Source organism: Pangasianodon hypophthalmus, chromosome 11 (assembly GCF_027358585.1).
Source record: "Pangasianodon hypophthalmus isolate fPanHyp1 chromosome 11, fPanHyp1.pri, whole genome shotgun sequence".
Taxonomy (NCBI): domain Eukaryota; kingdom Metazoa; phylum Chordata; class Actinopteri; order Siluriformes; family Pangasiidae; genus Pangasianodon; species Pangasianodon hypophthalmus.
Genome location: NC_069720.1, coordinates 23,705,989 through 23,727,440, shown reverse-complemented (window position 1 = coordinate 23,727,440; position 21,452 = coordinate 23,705,989). Strand labels below are relative to the sequence as shown.

Here is a 21,452-nt window from a genome sequence, read left to right as displayed (position 1 = left end):
TGCTAGTATAAGCAGTCAGAAAACAAGTAACCTGACTAGCTAACCAGTCCTATTAGAAAGGAAAAGAGAATAAAGCTAGCTAGCTGATGGTGTTAGCCTAGCTACGATTTTCTCTCAGCCATTTGCTATCTCAATAGATTTGTATTGTATTCAAAACTGACCCAAATACTAGGTGGTCATCATAGTCCAAACAGTTATAAATAAATAACCCAGCATTGTCTTTTTTAAAGTAAATATAAGCATTAGGAATTTAGCAGCTCTTTTAATTCACAATCCCACCCAAAATGCTTTAATAATTATAGAAATTGTTTTTCCACTTTAGGAGTGAGACAGTAAATTAGCATGATTGACCTTTGAATATTAAGGTTTTTTTTGTATTTTTTTTGTATTTGAAAGGGTTTTTTTAATCATCTAAGGAGACTACAATATTCAGACTTTCTCTAGCATAATACAAGGGCATTATTTCTGGATAGTGAAAGTGAGGACGTTAATTGTAGAAATGCATAATGTTCTCACAGCGTTGTTTCTTAGCTTCAACAAATGAGGCAGAAGTGCAAAGTGAGAGATTGTGGCGTAGCTGAAAATATAACTTCCTGTTAAGACGCCCTTACTGCGTTGCTGAAGGTGAGAGTTCCTGACATCGCTCCATTTGTCAAGCCTGAACACAAGCTTGAGAACGCCGGGCATAAAACACGCAGGAAACTGTGACGACTGATTAGATAAAACAAAAGAAAGAGTAAGTAAAAAAAAAAAAAAAAAAAATTTAAAATAAACATGAAAAAAATTCGAGCAAAAAAATATATACATTACAAGTTCATTCAGAATTGGTTGTAGGATGTTTTAACTTATTGTTTCTGTTTCCAACAGGACTTATGGTGTCTTAGACGAGGCCTTTTGCACCCCATTATGGCAAAGTTCCTTGGACCAACGTCTTTACTTCTGGTCCTTGCAGGATTAGTGTTATGTGAGTAGAAAACTTTTCTATAGTGGCCTGTTTTACTCGGGAAGCCATTTTCAGGCTAAATTTTGACATGATGGTCTTTTTCAATATAAATGTTCTTCCCTATGAGTCACATTTCATATATATATATATATATATATATATATATATATATATATATATATATATATATATATATATATATATATATATGTGTGTGTGTGTGTGTGTAATATATGTGCCTACATATATTACATATTGAATTGTCTTAATTTTTGCTTGTTTGCTCAGAGCAAAGATGTTGGGTATGGCATGCCATGTGAATAATAGTGAATGTTTTATTATTATTATTATTATTATTGTTGTTGTTGTGATCTGCCTGTTTTAAATGATTTCTTGAGAATGAGAGTATAATTGAATGAGGCCTTTATTCTTCAAATGAATACACGACATCCTTTGGACTAGAGAAATATAATATCTGCATAATTATAGTAAGAAATAATGACTATCATAAATATGAAGTTCTATACTAAGATGGAGTATATACTCTATATGGAGATGATAGAGGATGTTGGACTCAGCACTTAAAAACTCTTCTATGATGCCTTGCTTCGTGTTACATTTGTAGATCATTTTATGCTATCCTGATGAAGATTTGCATTCGATGAGTGTGTGTGAGTGTGTGTGTGTGTGGGTGTGATCCGTGTTTGTAGCTGGGAACTGATAAGATGTGTTTTTTTTGGGTGTGTCGTCTTAGGCTCTGGCTTAAAACTGTCTGATTGATGCTTAATGGCTGCTTGAATGGTTGAAGTGTGTGCTGCTCTGCACTGGATTCAGCGTCTCGGTCTGATCTTACATGTTCTGATTAAATGTCTGTCTACCAGCATTTTCTGCTTTAAAACTACTTTCAGAACTGACACATTTTTGGTGTTGAGCATGGCCTCGATCTAGTTCTGAGCACAGTTATGGTTCCTATTGGGTGTTTTTTTTCACAAAACAGTCTGCTTCTGAAATGTGGCCTGTCTGCGCAGGCCTCAGGCCACTTCCTCATTCTGACTTGACTTGGTGTCTCTTCCTAACAATCGCAAGCTCAAAAGTTGATTGTACAGAAAGAAATGCTACTGTAAAAAAAAGTATATAAGTGTGTAACCCCTTACACCATTCAGCTGTAAGATATGTAGTAAATATATGAAACACTGAAACTGTGGAATACTGATGTATCGTGTTTGAGTGGAGAGTTAAAGTCATGTCCTCACATGGCAGAATGATCATTACTGCTGAACAGTGTATCGTGTGTATAAACCTGATAAAACTTATACAGCTATAAAGCATTTCACAAGCACTGCGATGTTATTTTAATACTTTCCCCCACATAGACAGTAGTAAATGGTTTATTATAGGATTATATAATCTTAATAATACATAATACTTGATTTATTACTATTTATTACTATGCATAATATTCAGTAACTACCTTGAATTAGGAATGTAACTCTGGAGTCGTCGAACAGTCCAGGGAATAAGAGGAGTTCTTTTAAGGCACTTTTGTTTTTTACACAAGAATGTATCAGGCCTACTTTTTGGATATAAAATAGTTAATCCAGAACAAACTTCCCAAGCAACCATTATTTAGCTACACTTTATCTAACTCTAATCACACCCAGTATTCTTAGATTCGAGATTCTAGACACCGTTATTCACCTTTAACCTCTAGGTGCATTCCTATCCAATGCTCATATCATACACAAGTGTGTGTTATAAGAAGATTTTGTACATTACAAACAAGTCGTCTATATTGCACATGTGTGTGTGGGCAGTGTAGGAATGGGAAAGAAGACGTAATCACGCATGTCGTCCATCCAGTTATTGAAATGTTATAATAATCGGATATTGCTCTTTGTATAGAAAGATAAGAATAGGTGTTATATACAGACTTAGACATCTACCACAGTGCTATCACCATATTATAATAATAATAATAATAATAATAATAATAATAATAATAATAATAAAACATACAACAGATTCAACGTGATTCAAGGCCTTCCAAATGATGAGCAAAAATGGAATAATATATTTTACATTTATAACATTATACATTTAGAGAGGAAGCAGTAAAATATTTTATTTTATTTTATTTTATTTTATTTTATTTTATTTTATTTTATTTTATTTTATTTTCTTTTCTTTTCTTTTCTTTTCTTTTCTTTTATTTTACTGTATTTTGCGGCCCGGAAAAAGTCACATCATCCTTTAAACAGTTCAACTTAATGTAAACCGTAGATGCAGTGTTGTGGTGTAACATGCCAGCTACTTTCACACAGAAGACATTTTCTAAATAATATGATCATTTAATTTAGCTGTGTTGCATATAATACGTTTAACTACCATTTTATTAATCAGTTTTAATAAACTAAAATCGCATCACTGAGCTCTATGTGGACGAATAACATAGCGTTTGTGCAAAATTATCTGACAGAATTTCCTAAGCGTAGTTTTCATCACACACATGAATGACCTCTAGTAAATGCATTTTTTTAAAAATATGTAATTATGGAATGATTCATTTATGCGAATTTATACACTGTAAGTTTAATAAATAAGCCACTGGCTCGTGAATGCACTTTCACAGCATGGCTGTACATGTCTGAAACGCCTGACCTTGATTCAACCTTTTGTTTGGTCGACATTACAATCAGATTGTTTTGCATCTGCACTTGGATTATGAAGATTCTCATGACATTTCTTGTGGATGTAATTTAGACCATAGAATTTTTCATCATCTGTTATTGTGTATTGTTGAGAAAGGACTCATTTCTGATGGTCTGTTGTATGTATGCCATGATTTACGTATTATACTAAAGCAGGTTGAATAAAGTGAGTTGAAGTAAGTAAGTTTCAGAAATGATAAAGTTCCATTAAGTAGGTGGAACATCAAAAAAAGTGTGTTGGCAGTATGTGTGCAGTTTAAGTTGTGAACTGAGTTGAGCAAAGCCACATCCGGAAAAAGAGAAAGACTGTCAAAAGGCACTCTTGCAAATCTTAGTTCTGCTTTATTAGTCCTGTAGACTATACTATATAGTCTATACTGTGCTATATACTACACTATATACTATATGCTATACTATACTGTACTATAACATTTACTTTATAAATACAAAGTGGATTTGATCAGTGACAGTGACAGTATAGTTTCTATATCCAGTACATTTGTGTTTTTTATTGAGTAGTCCTTTATTTATTATTTTAGAATTAGTACTATTAGTGGTAAAGAGAATTAATTAATTTGCTGTAATTTCTGAAAACACATTACACACATCCAAGCACATAAATGGACTTTTGCATGAAGCAGAACAAAAGAAAAGAAAGCAAAGTGTTCTCAGCTTGGGAGGGAGGGGGGTGTAGGGTTTTACAGCATACAGGAAGCTGTGGTTAAAAAAACTGAAATAACTTTTGTGCGCTCTGTGTTGCTATAACAACCAGAAAGTGCTGTACATAAACCACTGTCAATGATGCGCCGCCATTTGATAATTTATAAGACTTGGACAGGAATATGGTCATGTACGATGCATAAGTATACAGCAGGTATAAAAAACACACACACACACACACACACACACTTTTTTTCTTTTTTTCTCTACTTAATCTCCTAAATACCCCACATCATTTTTGTTCCAAATTATTTCCTACGACCAAAAATGTAAAAACTATAAATATAAAATGCTATGATATATAACTATATGCAATATTTTTGTCCACAGCATTTGCTGATGCATTGCTCAAAGCTTCATACTTTAAGTTACTGCTTAAATGTTTCTGAGAAGTGTGCTTATTGTCCCTTGCAGCATTGCTTTGTGTGGTAACAGTAAAGAGAAACACAATTCTCCTGGTTATGTGGATAATGTAATGATTTTGTCAAACAGGTCAGGACTCATCTAACACTTCTTCCACGCAAACTCCAGTCACACCTCCAGTCAATCCTCCAGTCACCTCAGCTTCCACTCAAGGTAACACAGGGTCCTCTCATCATCATCATCATCATCATCATCATCATCACCATCCTCATCATCACACACTCTGATCAGTCTTGCACTCACCAAAGCTCTCACAAACTCTCACCTTCAGTCAAGATCCCACCTGTGACTTCACTCTCAGTGACCCAGATCCTGGTGATCACCATGCTATAGCTGCCAGTTCCTGCCCACCAGACAGTTCTTCCGTATCATAAGACAGTTACCAAGCAGAGAGGGTGAAGGCAAACACATGCTTCCTCTAAGAGACGTCAAGCCATACTGCATCACAGGGCACTCGCAGGAAAGCGCTATCTACCCTCTTCCGCATACATGAGCATATAGACCTCCACGAGTGTGTCTCTGTGATTGACAGGGGGAGAAAGGGTAAGCCATCCCTCCATTCTGGAGAGCATGGACAAATTGGCTCCCTTGGTTCTCGGCCATTTGTGGCCGTGGCATTGTCAGGATTCAAAATTACGATGATAGAGAGAACGTATTTTATAACACACAGCAAGCACAGCAAAACATTTTTTCATTATTTTACTAATCAGTGCAGCCTCCTATGCCAAAAATAATGACACTATCAGTTTCTCTAATCTCCTCTACTCTGAAATAGTTTTACTGTTAATTATATGTCAATAAAGATCAATAATAAATAATAACAGATTATTAAAATCTCATAGACTACCATTTACAGAAGGAAATGTGAAAATAAATTTGCTTGGGCCTTGCTTATGGTTTCAGCTATTCATTAAATCTCTGTTTATAGCTACAAATTTGTCAGAAGTTAACCCTTTCATGCATAAATTACTTTTATGCATATCCAGATTCTTTAGCTTTTCTCTCTTTTTTTTGGCATGATACATGAAATTTGATTCTGTCTAAATATGAAATATTAAAACCTAAATGTATTTTATATATATATATATATATATATATATATATATATATATATATATATATATATATATATATATTTTTTTTTTTTAAATCTTCCATTGTCCAGAATTTGTAATATTCAAGTCAAAAATATGTAATGAAGACAGAAAATTTAAAAATAAGCCTTTCACTGGAGTCTGACAAAAAAAAAAAAAAAATTTTTTTTTTAAATTTTACATAGAAACTTAGTAAAGATTGAGAATGCCTTGCATCTTATATTTTCATAAATGTAAAAAAAAGCCATAAATTGACTGTTCATGCGTGTGGACACTAAGGGTTACGCTACTTTTTAAATGTTTCTTTGATATGCATTTATTTAGTTCATTATTGTGATTGTGCTTATTAACTAATTAAAATTTGTTTGATTTTCATACACCTCCAAATGACGTTAACAAACCAGTCACTACAGCAGACTCTATCTCTGAGTTAACTACACTGTATCTATCTATCTATCTATCTATCTATCTATCTATCTATCTAGGCTAATTATAGGGCTTAGAGCAAATTTCCTGGCACAGACAAACTTTTTTTTTTTTAAGGTCTAACACCCCGATGCTGGGTTGCATTCACATTGTTACTGCACAAATCTGGCATATTTCCACATTTCAAATGATCCTAAAGTTTCAACAAAGTGCCATATCTCATATCTTGTGCTTTTCTGACCACAGATACTGGAGAGGGCACAAACCAAACTGGATCAGGTAATAATTTTTAATTTTTTTTTAGAAATGAAGTGACTACATGACTCATTGTATTGCTTTACATGCACACTAACCCACAAAAGAGTGAAATATTATAGCAGATATTTCTCTTTTTGCTTTTAACACACACCTAGACTTTCACTTCTTTGCATATTTTTATATTCATTCCAAAACTTTTTGGCTGTGTGGTTTTGTGAACAGCCAGTGTACATTTTGGGGCATCATGTAAATCTAAGTATCTTTAATGCTAAAGTCTTGCTTATCTATCTATCTATCTATCTATCTATCTATCTCTCTATCTCTCTATCTATCTATATCAGTGCATTGTGCTTTATGTGCTGTATGATTTTGTTAGTGTTTCCATAAACCTACATGTTCCTGATTCGGAAAAGATTGTGCGCGCTGATTAATCCACCCAGTAAAATTTGTTCAACCATCAGCGTCCACCAGAACGCAGCTCAGCTGATGTGTGTAGTGCAGTAGGTGGCAGGATTTGGAATAAGTAGTGTGCGCTCTAGTTTCAGCATTGAGGTGTGTTGCACCATCGTAAAGCACATTTAGTTAAAATATAGCTACCAAATGAAAATGCTGAAATGCTAAAGTCAATAAGGAGTATTTTGTTTGTTTGTTTGTTTGTTTGTTGAACCTGCTTGTCCACAGGGCAACTACAAATAAATCAGTTGTGATTTATTCACCCTTAAAAGCCACAGAAAGAAGTCACTAAGAAAGTCGAATTTAAATACAGCAGGTTTTTCCCCTTTAATATTTAAAGCATTCTATAGGGTGACCCTTAAAAATGTTTCATGATACACTTTCTAAGATCAGGTGAAAGCAGTTTGTCCAGTTATAGTCCAGTTATCATAAAGATAATAAGTTTTTTTTCTGGTGACAGGCAGTGAAACAACAGGCAAACCCCCACACACCTCCACGCAAACAGAAATAACCACAGCTGGAGCAGGTCATGATCTCTTCTTTTTATATTGGTGTATGTGAAGTGGTATATCACCATAGATGCAGTCTTGCATACATGTTGAAATAATCATGTATTATACTTCTTCTAGCAACAGACATTAACACAACAGGCTCTCCTCCATACACCCCCAAGCATCTACACCAATCACACACAACCTTGAATGAAACAATATCCTCCTATTGTAGAGAATGATAGGAATGAAGTTATGTGATAAGTTTTTATGGTGTGATTATAGATACATACACATGTCTCGTACATGCATTATTATATACAATGGACATAAAAAGTCTACACACCCCTGTTAAAATAGTAGGTTTTTATGATGTAAATATATGAAACCAAAATAAATCATGTCATGGAACCTTTTCAACCTATAATGTGAAATTGCATCCTGTGAAAATAAAATGAAAAACAATCAGAAATATTTTAGAGGAAAAGAAGAACTTTTTTTTTACAATAACCTGTCTGCACAAGTGTGCACACCCTTTTATAATTGGGAATGTGGCTGGGAATGTGATAATTGGGAATCACATTCAAAGTCATGTTAAGTATTAGTTAATATACACCTGCCATCAATCAGTGTGACTCTAATTAACCACAAATAAAGTTGTTCCTGTGGGATTTTCTTGACATCCTCTGGGTTGCATGCTAGTGCAAAGGTCTGGGTCCACAAAAAGCTTACAAAGCAAGAATGGGATCTCATTGTTGAAAGGTATCGACCAGGAGAGGCATACAGTAGAATTTCCAAGGCATTCGATGTACAATAGAATACTGTGAAGGCCATCATCAACAAGTGGAGAAAATATGGCATGAGTAACATTACCAAGATCAGGATGGCCCTCAAAAATTAATGAGAAGACAAGGAGAAAACAGCACCAGAAAAGAGCCGCAGAAATATCTGGCAAGTACTGTTTATCACGTTACAGCAACCTCTCATATTCTGTACATGTCTGGGCTATGGATTAGGGTAGCAAGACAGAAGCCAAAGCATAGACATGTTGCTAAAACATACATACAATCACCCAAACCATGTGGCAAGATGTGTTACGGTCTGATGAGACCACGGTAGAACTTTTTGGCTGTAATTCCGAAAGGTATGTTTGGTGCAAAAAGACTACAGCACATCAGTACAGGAACACCGTACCCACAGTGAAGCGTGGTGGTGGCAGCATCATGCTTTGGGGCTACTTTGCTTCAGCTGGGACGAAGGCTAAAATCAAGGTGGAGGGAATCAGGGATAGCTCCAAACACCAGTTGATTTTGGTACAGAACCTTCAGGCATCTGCCAGAAAGCCAAAGATGAGAAGGAATGTCACATCCAAATAAACAAAGGAACAAGATCAATCTAAATCCAATTGAAAAATCTGTGGGGTGACCTGAAGAGGACTGTGCACAGAATATTTTTCCGCGAAAGAGTCACAAAAAGTCAAGATGTGCCAAGCTGTTAGACCCTTACCCAAAAAGACAGAGTGGTGTAATAAAATCAAAAGCTGCTTCAACAAATTATCAGTTTAAGGGTGTGCAAACTTATGCAACCAGGTTATTGTACATTTTTTAGTTTTCGTTTTTTTCCCCTAAAATCTTTATGATTGTATTTCACTTTATTTTTATAGGTCGCAATTTCACACTGAAGGTGGAAAAGGATCTGACATGAATTATCTCAGTTTTGTTTTACTTCACAAAAACTTTCCATTTTAACAGGATTGTTTCGACATTTTATATCCACTGTTCATGTTGATATGCTCATATATTATGCTTATTCTAGCAGCAGACATTATTAACACATCAGGCTCTCCCCCATGCACAACCAACCTTCAACACGAATCAACCACAACTTTGTCTAGTACAGGTAATATCTTCTTATTTTGGGTAATGATGTGAATGAAGTTATGTGATAACTGGTTATGGCTTGACTATAGATACATACACACATTTGGTACATGCTATATTACATTCATGTTCATATACTCATGTATTCTGCTTGTTTTAGAAACAGGCATTAACACAACAGGCTTTCCCCCAAGCAATCTCACGCATCAACACCAATCAACCACAACTTTCAATGAGAAAGATAATATCCTCCTATTGTAGGGAATGATGATCAAGAAGTTATGTGATAAGTGGTTATGGCGTGATTATAGATGCACTATATGGTCAAAAGTATGTGGACACCACTCCTAATAATTGAGTTCAGGTGTTTCAGCAGCAATCATTGCTAACAGGTTCCTAAAATGAAGCACATAGCCATGCAATCTCAATCTCATAAATGAATATTGCCAGTAGAATGGGTCATACTGAAGAGCTCAGTGACTTTAAATGTGGCACTGTCACAGGATGCCACCTTTGCCACAGGTCAGGTCGTGAAATTTCTGTCACGCTACATCTGCCCCAGTCAACTGTAAGTGCTTTGTACACTCACAGAGCGGGGCCACAGAGTGCTGAAGCACATAAAAATCACCGATCCTCTGTTGCATCACTCACTACAGAGTTCCAAACTGCCTCTGGAAGCAACATCAACACAGGAACTGTGCATCAATAGCTTCATGAAATGGGTTTCCATGGCCGAACAGCTGCACCCAAGCCTGAGGTCACTATGCACAATGCCAAGTGTCAGCTGAAGTGGTGTAAAGCAGCACTGCTGGATTCTGGAGCAGTGGAAATGTTTTTCTCTGGAGCGATGAATCGCGCTTCGCTATCTGGCAGTCTGATGGATGAATCTGGGTTTGGTGGATGCCAGAAGAACACCACCTCCCAGAAACACACAGTGCCAACAGTGAAGTTTGGTGGCAGAGGGATAATGGTCTGGAGCTTTTTAAAGGATTTGGGCCCAGTAGTTCCAGTGAAGGGTAATCTTAATGCTACAGCATACAAAGACATTTTAGACAACTGTATGCTTCCAAATTTGCAGGAACAGTTTGGGAAAGGTCCTTTCCTGTTTCAGCATGACTGTATGCCTGTGCGCAAAGTAAGCTCCATAAAGACATGGTTTGGAGAGTTTGGTGTGGAGGAACTCCAGTGGGCTGCACAGAGCCCTGACCTCAACACCTTTGGGATGAACTGGAATTTCTATGGACACAAACTCCCATAAACACACTTCAGAATCTTGTAGAAAGCCTTCGCAGAAGAATGAAGGCTGTTAGGGCCACAAACGGGGGGCCAAATCCATATTATGTGTGATTGTCAGGTGTCCACATACTTTTGGCCATATAGTGTACGTATACATGTTTGGTACTTGCTGTGTTACATAAATGTTCGTATAATCATACATTATGCTTATTCTAGCAACAGACATTACTCACACATCAGGCCTTTCCCCAAGCACAACCGAGCTTCAACACCAATCAAACACAACTTTGTCTAGTACAGATAATATCTTCCTATTTTGGGGAATGATGAGAATGAAGTTATGTGATAAGTGGTTATTGCTTGACTATAGATACATACACACATTTGGTACATGCTATATTACATACATACATGTTCATATACTCATGCATTATACATGTTCTAGTAAAAGAAATTAACACAACAGGCTTTCCCACAAGCACCGCCACGCATCAACACCAATCACACACAACTTTCAATCAGAAATGTAATATCCTCCTATTGTAGGGAATGATAGGAATGAAGTTATGTGATAAGTTTTTATTATATGATAAGTTATGTGATAAGTAATGAGATTATAGATACATACACATGTCTCGTACATGCATTATTATATACAATGGACATAAAAAGTCTACACAGCCTTGTTAAAATAGTAGGTTTTTGTGATGTAAATATATGAAACCAAAATAAATCATGTCACGGAACCTTTTCAGCCTATAATGTGAAATTGCATCCTATGAAAATAAAGTGAAAAACAATCAGAAATATTTTAGAGGAAAAGAAGAAGAATTTTTTTTTTTTACAATAACCTGGCTGCACAAGTGTGCACACCCTTTTATAATTGGGAATGTGGCTGTTTTCAAAATAAACCAATCACATTCAAAGTCATGTTAAGTATTAGTTAATATACACCTGCCATCAATCAGTGTGACTCTAATTAACCACAAATAAAGTTGTTCCTGTGGGATTTTCTTGACATCCTCTGGGTTGCATGCTAGTGCAAAGGTCTGGGTCCACAAAAAGCTTACAAAGCAAGAATGGGATCTCATTGTTGAAAGGTATCGACCAGGAGAGGCATACAGTAGAATTTCCAAGGCATTCGATGTACAATGGAATACTGTGAAGGCCATCATCAACAAGTGGAGAAAATATGGCATGAGTAACATTACCAAGATCAGGATGGCCCTCAAAAATTAATGAGAAGACAAGGAGAAAACAGCACCAGAAAAGAGCAGCAGAAATATCTGGCAAGTACTGTTTATCACGTTACAGCAACCTCTCATATTCTGTACATGTCTGGGCTATGGATTAGGGTAGCAAGACAGAAGCCAAAGCATAGACATGTTGCTAAAACAGACATACAATCACCCAAACCATGTGGCAAGATGTGTTACGGTCTGATGAGACCACGGTAGAACTTTTTGGCTGTAATTCCGAAAGGTATGTTTGGTGCAAAAAGACTACAGCACATCAGTACAGGAACACCATACCCACGGTGAAGCGTGGTGGTGGCAGCATCATGCTTTGGGGCTACTTTGCTTCAGCTGGGACGAAGGCTAAAATCAAGGTGGAGGGAATCAGGGATAGCTCCAAACACCAGTTGATTTTGGTACAGAACCTTCAGGCATCTGCCAGAAAGCCAAAGATGAGAAGGAATGTCACATCCAAATAAACAAAGGAACAAGATCAATCTAAATCCAATTGAAAAATCTGTGGGTGACCTGAAGAGGACTGTGCACAGAATATTTTTCCACGAAAGAGTCACAAAAAGTCAAGATGTGCCAAGCTGTTAGACCCTTACCCAAAAAGACAGAGTGGTGTAATAAAATCAAAAGCTGCTTCAACAAATTATCAGTTTAAGGGTGTGCAAACTTATGCAACCAGGTTATTGTACATTTTTTAGTTTTTGTTTTTTTCCCCTAAAATGTTTATGATTGTATTTCACTTTATTTTTATAGGTCGCAATTTCACACTGAAGGTGGAAAAGGATCTGACATGAATTATCTCAGTTTTGTTTTACTTCACAAAAACTTTCCATTTTAACAGGATTGTTTCGACATTTTATATCCACTGTTCATGTTGATATGCTCATATATTATGCTTATTCTAGCAGCAGACATTATTAACACATCAGGCTCTCCCCCATGCACAACCAACCTTCAACACCAATCAACCACAACTTTGTCTAGTACAGGTAATATCTTCTTACTTTGGGTAATGATGTGAATGAAGTTATGTGATAACTGGTTATGGCTTGACTATAGATACATACACACATTTGGTACATGCTATATTACATGTCTGTTGTTATACTCATGTATTATACATGTTCTAGTAAAAGAAATTAACACAGCAGGCTTGCCCACAAGCACCCCCAAGCATCAACACACACATTCAAGCATAACCACAACAACGGTTATCACATATTATTGATAACAGCTTTTACTAGATTCTCAACACAGCCGTTTCTCAACGCAGACATCACAGCCCATGTCCCAACAGGACCAACCAGTCAGAAATGTATATTATGTTTACTAAAATATGCCATTTTGGATAAAAGGCTTACCTGAGACTTTGAGAAAAAGTGTTTTTTTTTTTTTTTATTCTACACCCTGAATCATATATAACTTTGCTTTAAGAGTATTATAGTAACTAATCCTATTATTTGTATCATGGAGATTGTACTATTAGCAGCTTTGCTGCAATTCACAACCTACTGACAATGTTGATAATTTGCAGAACCCTTAAACCCAAGCATCTCTGACTCCTCACGCATTGCCTCCTCCAACACAACCTCACCCTCACTCATGTCCACCACAACAACAGGTAACAAGACAATGCTTGACTATAGATACATACACACATTTGGTACATGCTATATTACATGTCTGTTGTTATATTCATGTATTATACATGTTCTAGTAAAAGAAATTAACACAGCAGGCTTGCCCACAAGCATCCCCACGCATCAACACACACATTCAAGCATAACCACAACAACGGCAGGTAATAACCACTTTTGTGAAGAATAAATCTAGTGAAGTTACTGATAACAGCTTTTACTAGATTCTCCACACAGCCGTTTCTCAACGCAGACATCACAGCCCATATCCCAACAGGACCAACCAGTCAGAAATGTATATTATGTTTACTAAAATATGCCATTTTGGATAAAAGGCTTACTTGAGACTTTGAGAAAAAGTGTTTTTTTTTTTTTATTCTACACCCTGAATCATATATAACTTTGCTTTAAGAGTATTATAGTAACTAATCCTATTATTTGTATCATGGAGATTGTACTATTAGCAGCTTTGCTGCAATTCACAACCTACTGACAATGTTGATAATTTGCAGAACCCTTAAACCCAAGCATCTCTGACTCCTCACGCATTGCCTCCTCCAACACAACCTCACCCTCACTCATGTCCACCACAACAACAGGTAACAAGACAATGCTTGACTATAGATACATACACACATTTGGTACATGCTATATTACATGTCTGTTGTTATATTCATGTATTATACATGTTCTAGTAAAAGAAATTAACACAGCAGGCTTGCCCACAAGCATCCCCACGCATCAACACACACATTCAAGCATAACCACAACAACGGCAGGTAATAACCACTTTTGTGAAGAATAAATCTAGTGAAGTTACTGATAACAGCTTTTACTAGATTCTCCACACAGCCGTTTCTCAACGCAGACATCACAGCCCATATCCCAACAGGACCAACCAGTCAGAAATGTATATTATGTTTAGTAAAATATGCCATTTTGGATAAAAGGCTTACCTGAGACTTTGAGAAAAAGTGTTTTTTTTTTTTTATTCTACACCCTGAATCATATATAACTTTGCTTTAAGAGTATTATAGTAACTAATCCTATTATTTGTATCATGGAGATTGTACTATTAGCAGCTTTGCTGCAATTCACAACCTACTGACAATGTTGATAATTTGCAGAACCCTTAAACCCAAGCATCTCTGACTCCTCACGCATTGCCTCCTCCAACACAACCTCACCCTCACTCATGTCCACCACAACAACAGGTAACAAGACAATGCTTGACTATAGATACATACACACATTTGGTACATGCTATATTACATGTCTGTTGTTATATTCATGTATTATACATGTTCTAGTAAAAGAAATTAACACAGCAGGCTTGCCCACAAGCATCCCCACGCATCAACACACACATTCAAGCATAACCACGACAGCGGCAGGTAATAACCACTTTTGTGAAGAATAAATCTAGTGAAGTTACTGATAACAGCTTTTACTAGATTCTCCACACAGCCGTTTCTCAACGCAGACATCACAGCCCATATCCCAACAGGACCAACCAGTCAGAAATGTATATTATGTTTACTAAAATATGCCATTTTGGATAAAAGGCTTACTTGAGACTTTGAGAAAAAGTGTTTTTTTTTTTTAATTCTACACCCTGAATCATATATAACTTTGCTTTAAGAGTATTATAGTAACTAATCCTATTATTTGTATTATGGAGATTGTACTATTAGCAGCTTTGCTGTAATTCACAACCTACTGACAATGTTGACAATTTGCAGCAACCTTAAACGCAAGCATCTCTGACTCCTCACGCACTGCCTCCTCCATCACAGCCTCACCCTCACTCATGCCCAACACAACAACAGGTAACAAGACAATGCTGGATCACACAGCTGCTTAGTTCATACACACACCTGACCTGCTTATTATTTACCTTTATATTTCATCTAAATATAAATACCATAATTTTGTCATTGTTTTTACTCCACAGTGACAAAACCAGAGTGTAAGTACCCATCAATTCCAAAGCAAAAGTTCTTCCAGTTGTGATCATAATATTGTTTGGTTCTCCAGGTTCATGAAAACATTTTTTTTTTTAACAGGCACTTACTCTTTTAAACATGGAAAAGACGGGGTTGAAGTGGATATTAAGAACAATGCATCTGCAGTCAATTACATTAACTTCACAGAAACATCAAAAGTAATCCCTATAGGACCATGGCCAGACAAGCTTTTAATACCATTTAAATCATTAAAGCCTTGCCAAAATTATACTGTCACTTTTGATCCTCCCTGTAAACTGGGAGATGGATTTTTTGAAACAAGAGAATTAGGTAAGTTAAGACCTAAGTCACTATATGTTCAAAAGATTAAATATTAGATTTTGTGCACAGATTATCTATACTACTTTACTCAGGATAATAATAATAACAGAGTGGCTATTATATGTCATAAGAAAAGATTTTAACAGATTTATTTAATTTTAATTTTTTGCAGCTGCCTCAGATGTAACCCCAAAGCTCAACATAACTGAAACATATGGACAAGTATGTTTTGAGACCATATGGGCTTTGGAATCGTGTATTGGTATCAGTAAGAGTAATTCCTGCACTGTCTATCAAGTGACTTTTACTGAAGACCTCTGCCAAACACCTATACCTTTCACACTTCCCCCAGGTATATATTGCACTTATTAATGAGGTACATGGTTAACACAAAAATGCATATATATTACACTGCAATGCATATATATTATATATCATATACAGTACAGTTAAAAGTATATACAGTTCCTAATTAATAAATCTCATTAGTTAATGAATTTTGGATGTATTGTATTAATAACACATAGCACTTAGGCTTAAATATAGTTGTGCATACAATATATGGAAGAATCATTTTTGAAAATAAAATCCTAAATGTGTCTGTTGCAGTAATGCCTGTTATTAGTTATGCAAACAAGTTCCCCACGGAATTACATTGGGACAATCGGCCTTCACAGTGCAAAAAAAACCTCACATACAAATGCAATCGTAAGTATTGAAGTTCTTGTAAATGTGTACACTGCTTAATAAGAGCAGCTGTTTGTTTTAATGTCACAAACAAATCTTTCATGATTTAACACATAATTATGAAGTTTATAATCAAAATCTTTTTTCTTTATATTGTCAGGTACAGATAAGCAGATAGTTACAGATTTCAGAGATTTGAAACCTATTCATGAATATAATTGCACTGGGGCATATGATTATGGGAATGGAACCATTACAAGCAAACCCTTCAAAGTTAAGATTCAATGTGGTAAGTTGGTAATTTATCTGAATTTCACACCCTATAAAATATCCTCATAGAATTTATAACCTTTCCTGCCCCCTGGGCCCTTTAGACCACCACATACTACTATGTGACAGTGTTTTGACCAAGGCACATCATACTGACACCTTCACTCTAATGACACTAGCTTAAGTTAGTCAGTGGACACAAACTGGATGTGAACAAGTTAATGATCTCCTTTACCGAGCTGAGTTCTCTTGCACATTAAAATCACTGTAGAAGTTTTGCAGCATTATTCAAAGACTCAATGGATTCAAAAGTTTTAGTTTATTCTTAGCTGATTCATAAAAAAATTGCAAAAAAAAAAAAATTATATATGTGAATACAAATGCTTATAAATAGGTATTAATATACAGTATAAAAATGCAAAACAAACACAAGACACATATTTTTGGCCCTCGATTTCATCATTTTTCTTATGCAGTGAGAATCTCATCAGCCAGTGTGATGACACTAACGTGATGTCACTATATCACTGATAACACTTGTGTCAGAGCATTAGGAGAGCTGTTTGAGAAATGACATTGTCCAGTGCATGAAGAGGGAAAAGAAGTGCCTGTACTAATCTTTATGGCATGTTAATCTATGTGTTAAAGGATTTAGCAAACAATTAGGCACATTTTAAAATCTGCAGTGAGTAAGACTCTACACTACAATGTTTGAATAATACTGTATATTACATTAATACACACAGAATTAAGAAGACACAAACCATTCAACTATTTAACGTTAGAAAAATATTAAAATATTCAAATAATATTAGCATATTAATATTATAAGATTGTGAGGATCTTAAAGCCAGCTGCTAAACTCTTGCCATCTAGAGTCGTCTCTCCTACTCATGATGAACTCATTAACACATCTGGTGTTATGCATGTAATTGCATGTCCATCGCAACAGCTTCCCGATCCAGCCATGAGAATGATTTCAGTATGTTCTTCTTTTGTCAAAGGGATTCTAAAGGCTAGCTGAAACATAAAATATAATATGAACTAACTATGAAAAATTTTGGAAGACGTTTTGCTATAAAAAGTGTTAATTTCCCCTATGTATGGAGACTTTTGGGACACCCTGTAGAATAGTTAGAGTTTATGGCTCTTTAAGGACTCACAAGAATTGGCCTGGGCTGAAACTGCATTTGACACCCCTGCTCTACATTTAACATTTTGGTGTTATTATGAACAAAACTATACATAGATGCATATAAATCTGATGGAGTCAAATACTTTTTCAGATCATTGTGTCTACTTTCTTGCAAATTCAGTCATGTCATATTTTGTAGGTTTATTAATGCTCAAAAGTATTAATAAAGGGTCTAAGGAATTGTAATTCCTCAATGCCAATCACCATTATCTAATCTTGAAAAGAAGTTAGAAAATGCACAGGTTTGTTTATGTGCCAACCAACCTCTGTCTCTGTTATAGATCTGAATAATGCCACTATCGTCAATACAAGTAATACCAGCATAAATGCATCCTGGAATTTCACAAGCAAAAACTGCTCACCGATTACTGCCAACTTCACCTGGGAAGTACACTGCAATGGAACAGAAAGTAGGGACTCATTTTCTTACATAATTTTCTTAGAAGAAACATACAGTCTCTCTCTTTTTTATTTAAAAATGTTGTTGTATTTGCTATTTCATTCCAGGTTCCAATAAGCAGCATACAGGTTTGTCACTGTACTTTACATATGCCTCCTTTTCATTTTGTTAATAAATGTTCTGAGTTTTTGACATTCATGAGTCCTTAGTTATACTTCATTATGAATCTTATCATTGCAGAGAAAAAAGGTCAAAACCCCATTGTAATTTCTAAATTGAAACCTTATACAAACTACATGTGCAACTTTACAGCAAAGTATGAAAAACAGCCCTTTCACAATCATACAATTCCTGTACAAACATTGAGTTCAGGTGAGTATTACCCATGTTTAACAGTTTTAAAATAATAATATCCTTCAGACATCAAAATTCATTAGATCTGAAGCACTGATGCTAACTGTTCTTCCATGACTCTCTCATTAATTTAAGCAACACTAATTTAATACACTAATTTAATACACTAATTTAATACACTAATTTAATACACTAATTTAATACACTAATTTCACTTATCGAGCTGTGATACAGCCATTTATTATAACATTTCATTTGATTACATATATTCAGATGATACAGCAATATTTTATAAATAAAAGGATTACATGGATTACAAGATGTAACCAACCATGTTCTGTTCTCATCTGATAGTAAAAACATAATCAAAGCTACACCATAGCAATATATTTTTTTATTTGCTAAAATAAAAGATATAGGATCCTCCTCCTTTCTTTCTCTCACTCTTTCTCTTTTGATCTCTTCTCAATTAAGCCTTTACTGATTCCCACTTCATCCTTAAACTGTTGTTGTTTCATTTGTTACATCTTTGTCATGATCCAGCTACCTATTTCTTTAGATATTTATCACCAGACAGTTGGATCTTTTAGCAGTGGGAAGTTGCATCTACATAAATAATAGCAAATTGAAGGCACAAGAAATTCAAGCCAAACCGATCACGACATGATGGCAAAGCCACCGCAATGACCACACACTGGTTGTTACTAAATTATAATTATAACGAATTAATTATTACATTTATATAATAATATAATTATAAATAAGTTGTTATTGGTGAGGAGAGGGCAGCAGGATTGCTGGCTTTAGAAAGCAAGATTCCTCCTGATGTGGCGATCAGTTCAGATTGAATTTGATATGAGCAGATGAACACTGGGCCATGACTTATCTCTGTAGTGACGCAACCACCTGATGTTAATTATCCTCAACTCTCTGCAATGTGTTGTTTAGAGTCTGATTCAGTTTTAAGCACTATCAATCTATGAGCACTGTATAATAAGCAGTAAAACAAACAAGGACATGTTCATATATAACATCTACGACATAACCATGTGACGTAAATGTATTTTTCATTCACATATTACAAAAGCAAATTTCTGGTATAAGACTGAAGCATAAACAATGTTATAGCTCCTTCAGAACTAAGCAAGTTCAAGTTTAATCGTATAAATTCTTATATTTTTCTTCTTTCTTTCATAGAACCCTCTTACACAAATGAGCCAAAAATAACACAGATTAACCATAATGCTTTCAAAGTGGAATGTACGATCAAGGAATGGAATGGGGAGCATGGAAATGTCATTGCAGAGCTCTACATAAATGATCATCAGGAAGATAGAAAGACAAGCAAAAAAGGAAAAAAAGAATGTGATTTGGAATTTGGAAACCTCTACTACTCAACGAAATATAACGTTAAGGTTTTTGTGTTGACATTTGATCACACTTAACTGCCTTTCATTTTGCAGTTTATAAAGTAATTAGTCAGTGCTAACTTTGGGAACCACTGCATTATTTTAATTGTGGACTTCACACTGTGTGTTTACTCAGGTGTATGCCGAAAATGGTAATGGGAACAAAACAAAGATCTATGACAAGTATCATTCCACTAAATGTAAGACCCACTTTTACCTCCTTTGCCCTAATCCAGATGTCCTCATATTTTATGTTCCTGTAATATCCATATTATATTAATATATTAATAACTGGCCTAAAACTAATATTTGGTGTGTTTTAGACAATGACAAAGCTGTTCTTGGATTCCTGAGCTTTCTCATTATTCTCACGTCTGTTGCACTCCTGTTTGTCCTGTACAAACTCTACCTTTTAAAGAGGGAAAAGTCAAGGTCTGTGTTGCATATGATGTTTCCTGAACCCTCTCATGTGTGGCTTAATTTTTTTTAATAAAATGTGGTGATTTCACAAATGCTTTTTTTATTTGGCACAGCAGGAATGAGCAAGAACTGGATGACCTTCTTCCTACAAGTAAGTAATAACTCACCTCACCCTTTGTTTCTGGTCAGACCTAGTCTATATTGTTGTGGGCCTTTTCTTGATGTTGTTCTGCTCCTGGAAAGATGCACTGCTCCAGGTGGAACCCATGAGTGCTGAAGCTTTGCTGGAGGCATACAAGAAGAAGAGGGCTGATGAGGGACGTCTGTTCATGGACGAATTTCAGGTTATTCTCAGCTATTTCCATTTGATTCCATGTGCATCAGCTGCCTCTGTAATAGTAAACAGCAAACCTACATCATGTGGGCTCACCTCACATGGAGTCACAGGGGATGTTTACAAACCATTATTACAGTTCTGTGGAGATAAACTTGACTAACAGAATATTTTAAGACAGTAATTAAAGCCAACCAATAATGGAATGACCATGACATTGGAACTCTTAAAACTATACACCGATGGCCTTTTACACCAGCATGGTTAAAAACAAAAAGTATTTTCTTTGCTCTTGCTATGTGCAGAATGGCAAAGATAAAATTTATAGCTAGAACAGGACAGTTTTTTGCATAAATACCAATCACACGGCCATCTTTCACCAGAACTTACTTGCCGAGCTCTCACTGCATTGGTGCTGAGTCCAAATGACAAGGAACACTGGCGGTTATCTGTTGTTCACCACTGTCACATATGTAACTATTTTTATACTTCTGGATAATAATCAAGTCAGTAATGTATGCCACAATGTCATGACTGCTGCACTGATGCAACATTTATACAAAATCAGTAACTATCCTT

The 21,452-nt window shown here is 35.6% G+C and overlaps 1 protein-coding gene across 11 annotated transcripts in view; it reads left to right on the top strand.

Moving 5' to 3' along the window:
• The first annotated feature begins 584 nt into the window (after nucleotides 1–584).
• Nucleotides 585–21,452, top strand: part of ptprc (protein tyrosine phosphatase receptor type C) — a 30,385-nt gene continuing 9,517 nt past the window's right edge. The window contains exons 1-25 of one of the 11 annotated variants that reach the window (XM_053238221.1): nucleotides 585–736; nucleotides 868–964; nucleotides 4,864–4,947; nucleotides 6,561–6,593; nucleotides 7,486–7,551; nucleotides 9,332–9,415; nucleotides 12,785–12,868; nucleotides 13,414–13,500; nucleotides 14,029–14,115; nucleotides 14,212–14,295; nucleotides 14,644–14,910; nucleotides 15,259–15,345; nucleotides 15,471–15,485; nucleotides 15,583–15,813; nucleotides 15,977–16,156; nucleotides 16,414–16,512; nucleotides 16,652–16,780; nucleotides 18,238–18,366; nucleotides 18,464–18,484; nucleotides 18,597–18,728; nucleotides 19,908–20,125; nucleotides 20,256–20,319; nucleotides 20,443–20,551; nucleotides 20,653–20,690; nucleotides 20,783–20,883. In XM_053238221.1, the coding sequence (XP_053094196.1) occupies nucleotides 907–964; nucleotides 4,864–4,947; nucleotides 6,561–6,593; nucleotides 7,486–7,551; nucleotides 9,332–9,415; nucleotides 12,785–12,868; nucleotides 13,414–13,500; nucleotides 14,029–14,115; nucleotides 14,212–14,295; nucleotides 14,644–14,910; nucleotides 15,259–15,345; nucleotides 15,471–15,485; nucleotides 15,583–15,813; nucleotides 15,977–16,156; nucleotides 16,414–16,512; nucleotides 16,652–16,780; nucleotides 18,238–18,366; nucleotides 18,464–18,484; nucleotides 18,597–18,728; nucleotides 19,908–20,125; nucleotides 20,256–20,319; nucleotides 20,443–20,551; nucleotides 20,653–20,690; nucleotides 20,783–20,883 (2,487 nt within the window). In that variant the 5' untranslated portion in view covers nucleotides 585–736; nucleotides 868–906. Of the gene's footprint in view, nucleotides 737–867; nucleotides 965–4,863; nucleotides 4,948–6,560; nucleotides 6,594–7,485; nucleotides 7,552–9,331; nucleotides 9,416–12,784; nucleotides 12,869–13,413; nucleotides 13,681–14,028; nucleotides 14,296–14,643; nucleotides 14,911–15,258; nucleotides 15,346–15,470; nucleotides 15,486–15,582; nucleotides 15,814–15,976; nucleotides 16,157–16,413; nucleotides 16,513–16,651; nucleotides 16,781–18,237; nucleotides 18,367–18,463; nucleotides 18,485–18,596; nucleotides 18,729–19,907; nucleotides 20,126–20,255; nucleotides 20,320–20,442; nucleotides 20,552–20,652; nucleotides 20,691–20,782; nucleotides 20,884–21,452 lie in introns of all 11 variants that reach the window. The other 10 variants (XM_053238219.1, XM_053238217.1, XM_053238216.1 and 7 more) reach the window with 10 other exon arrangements.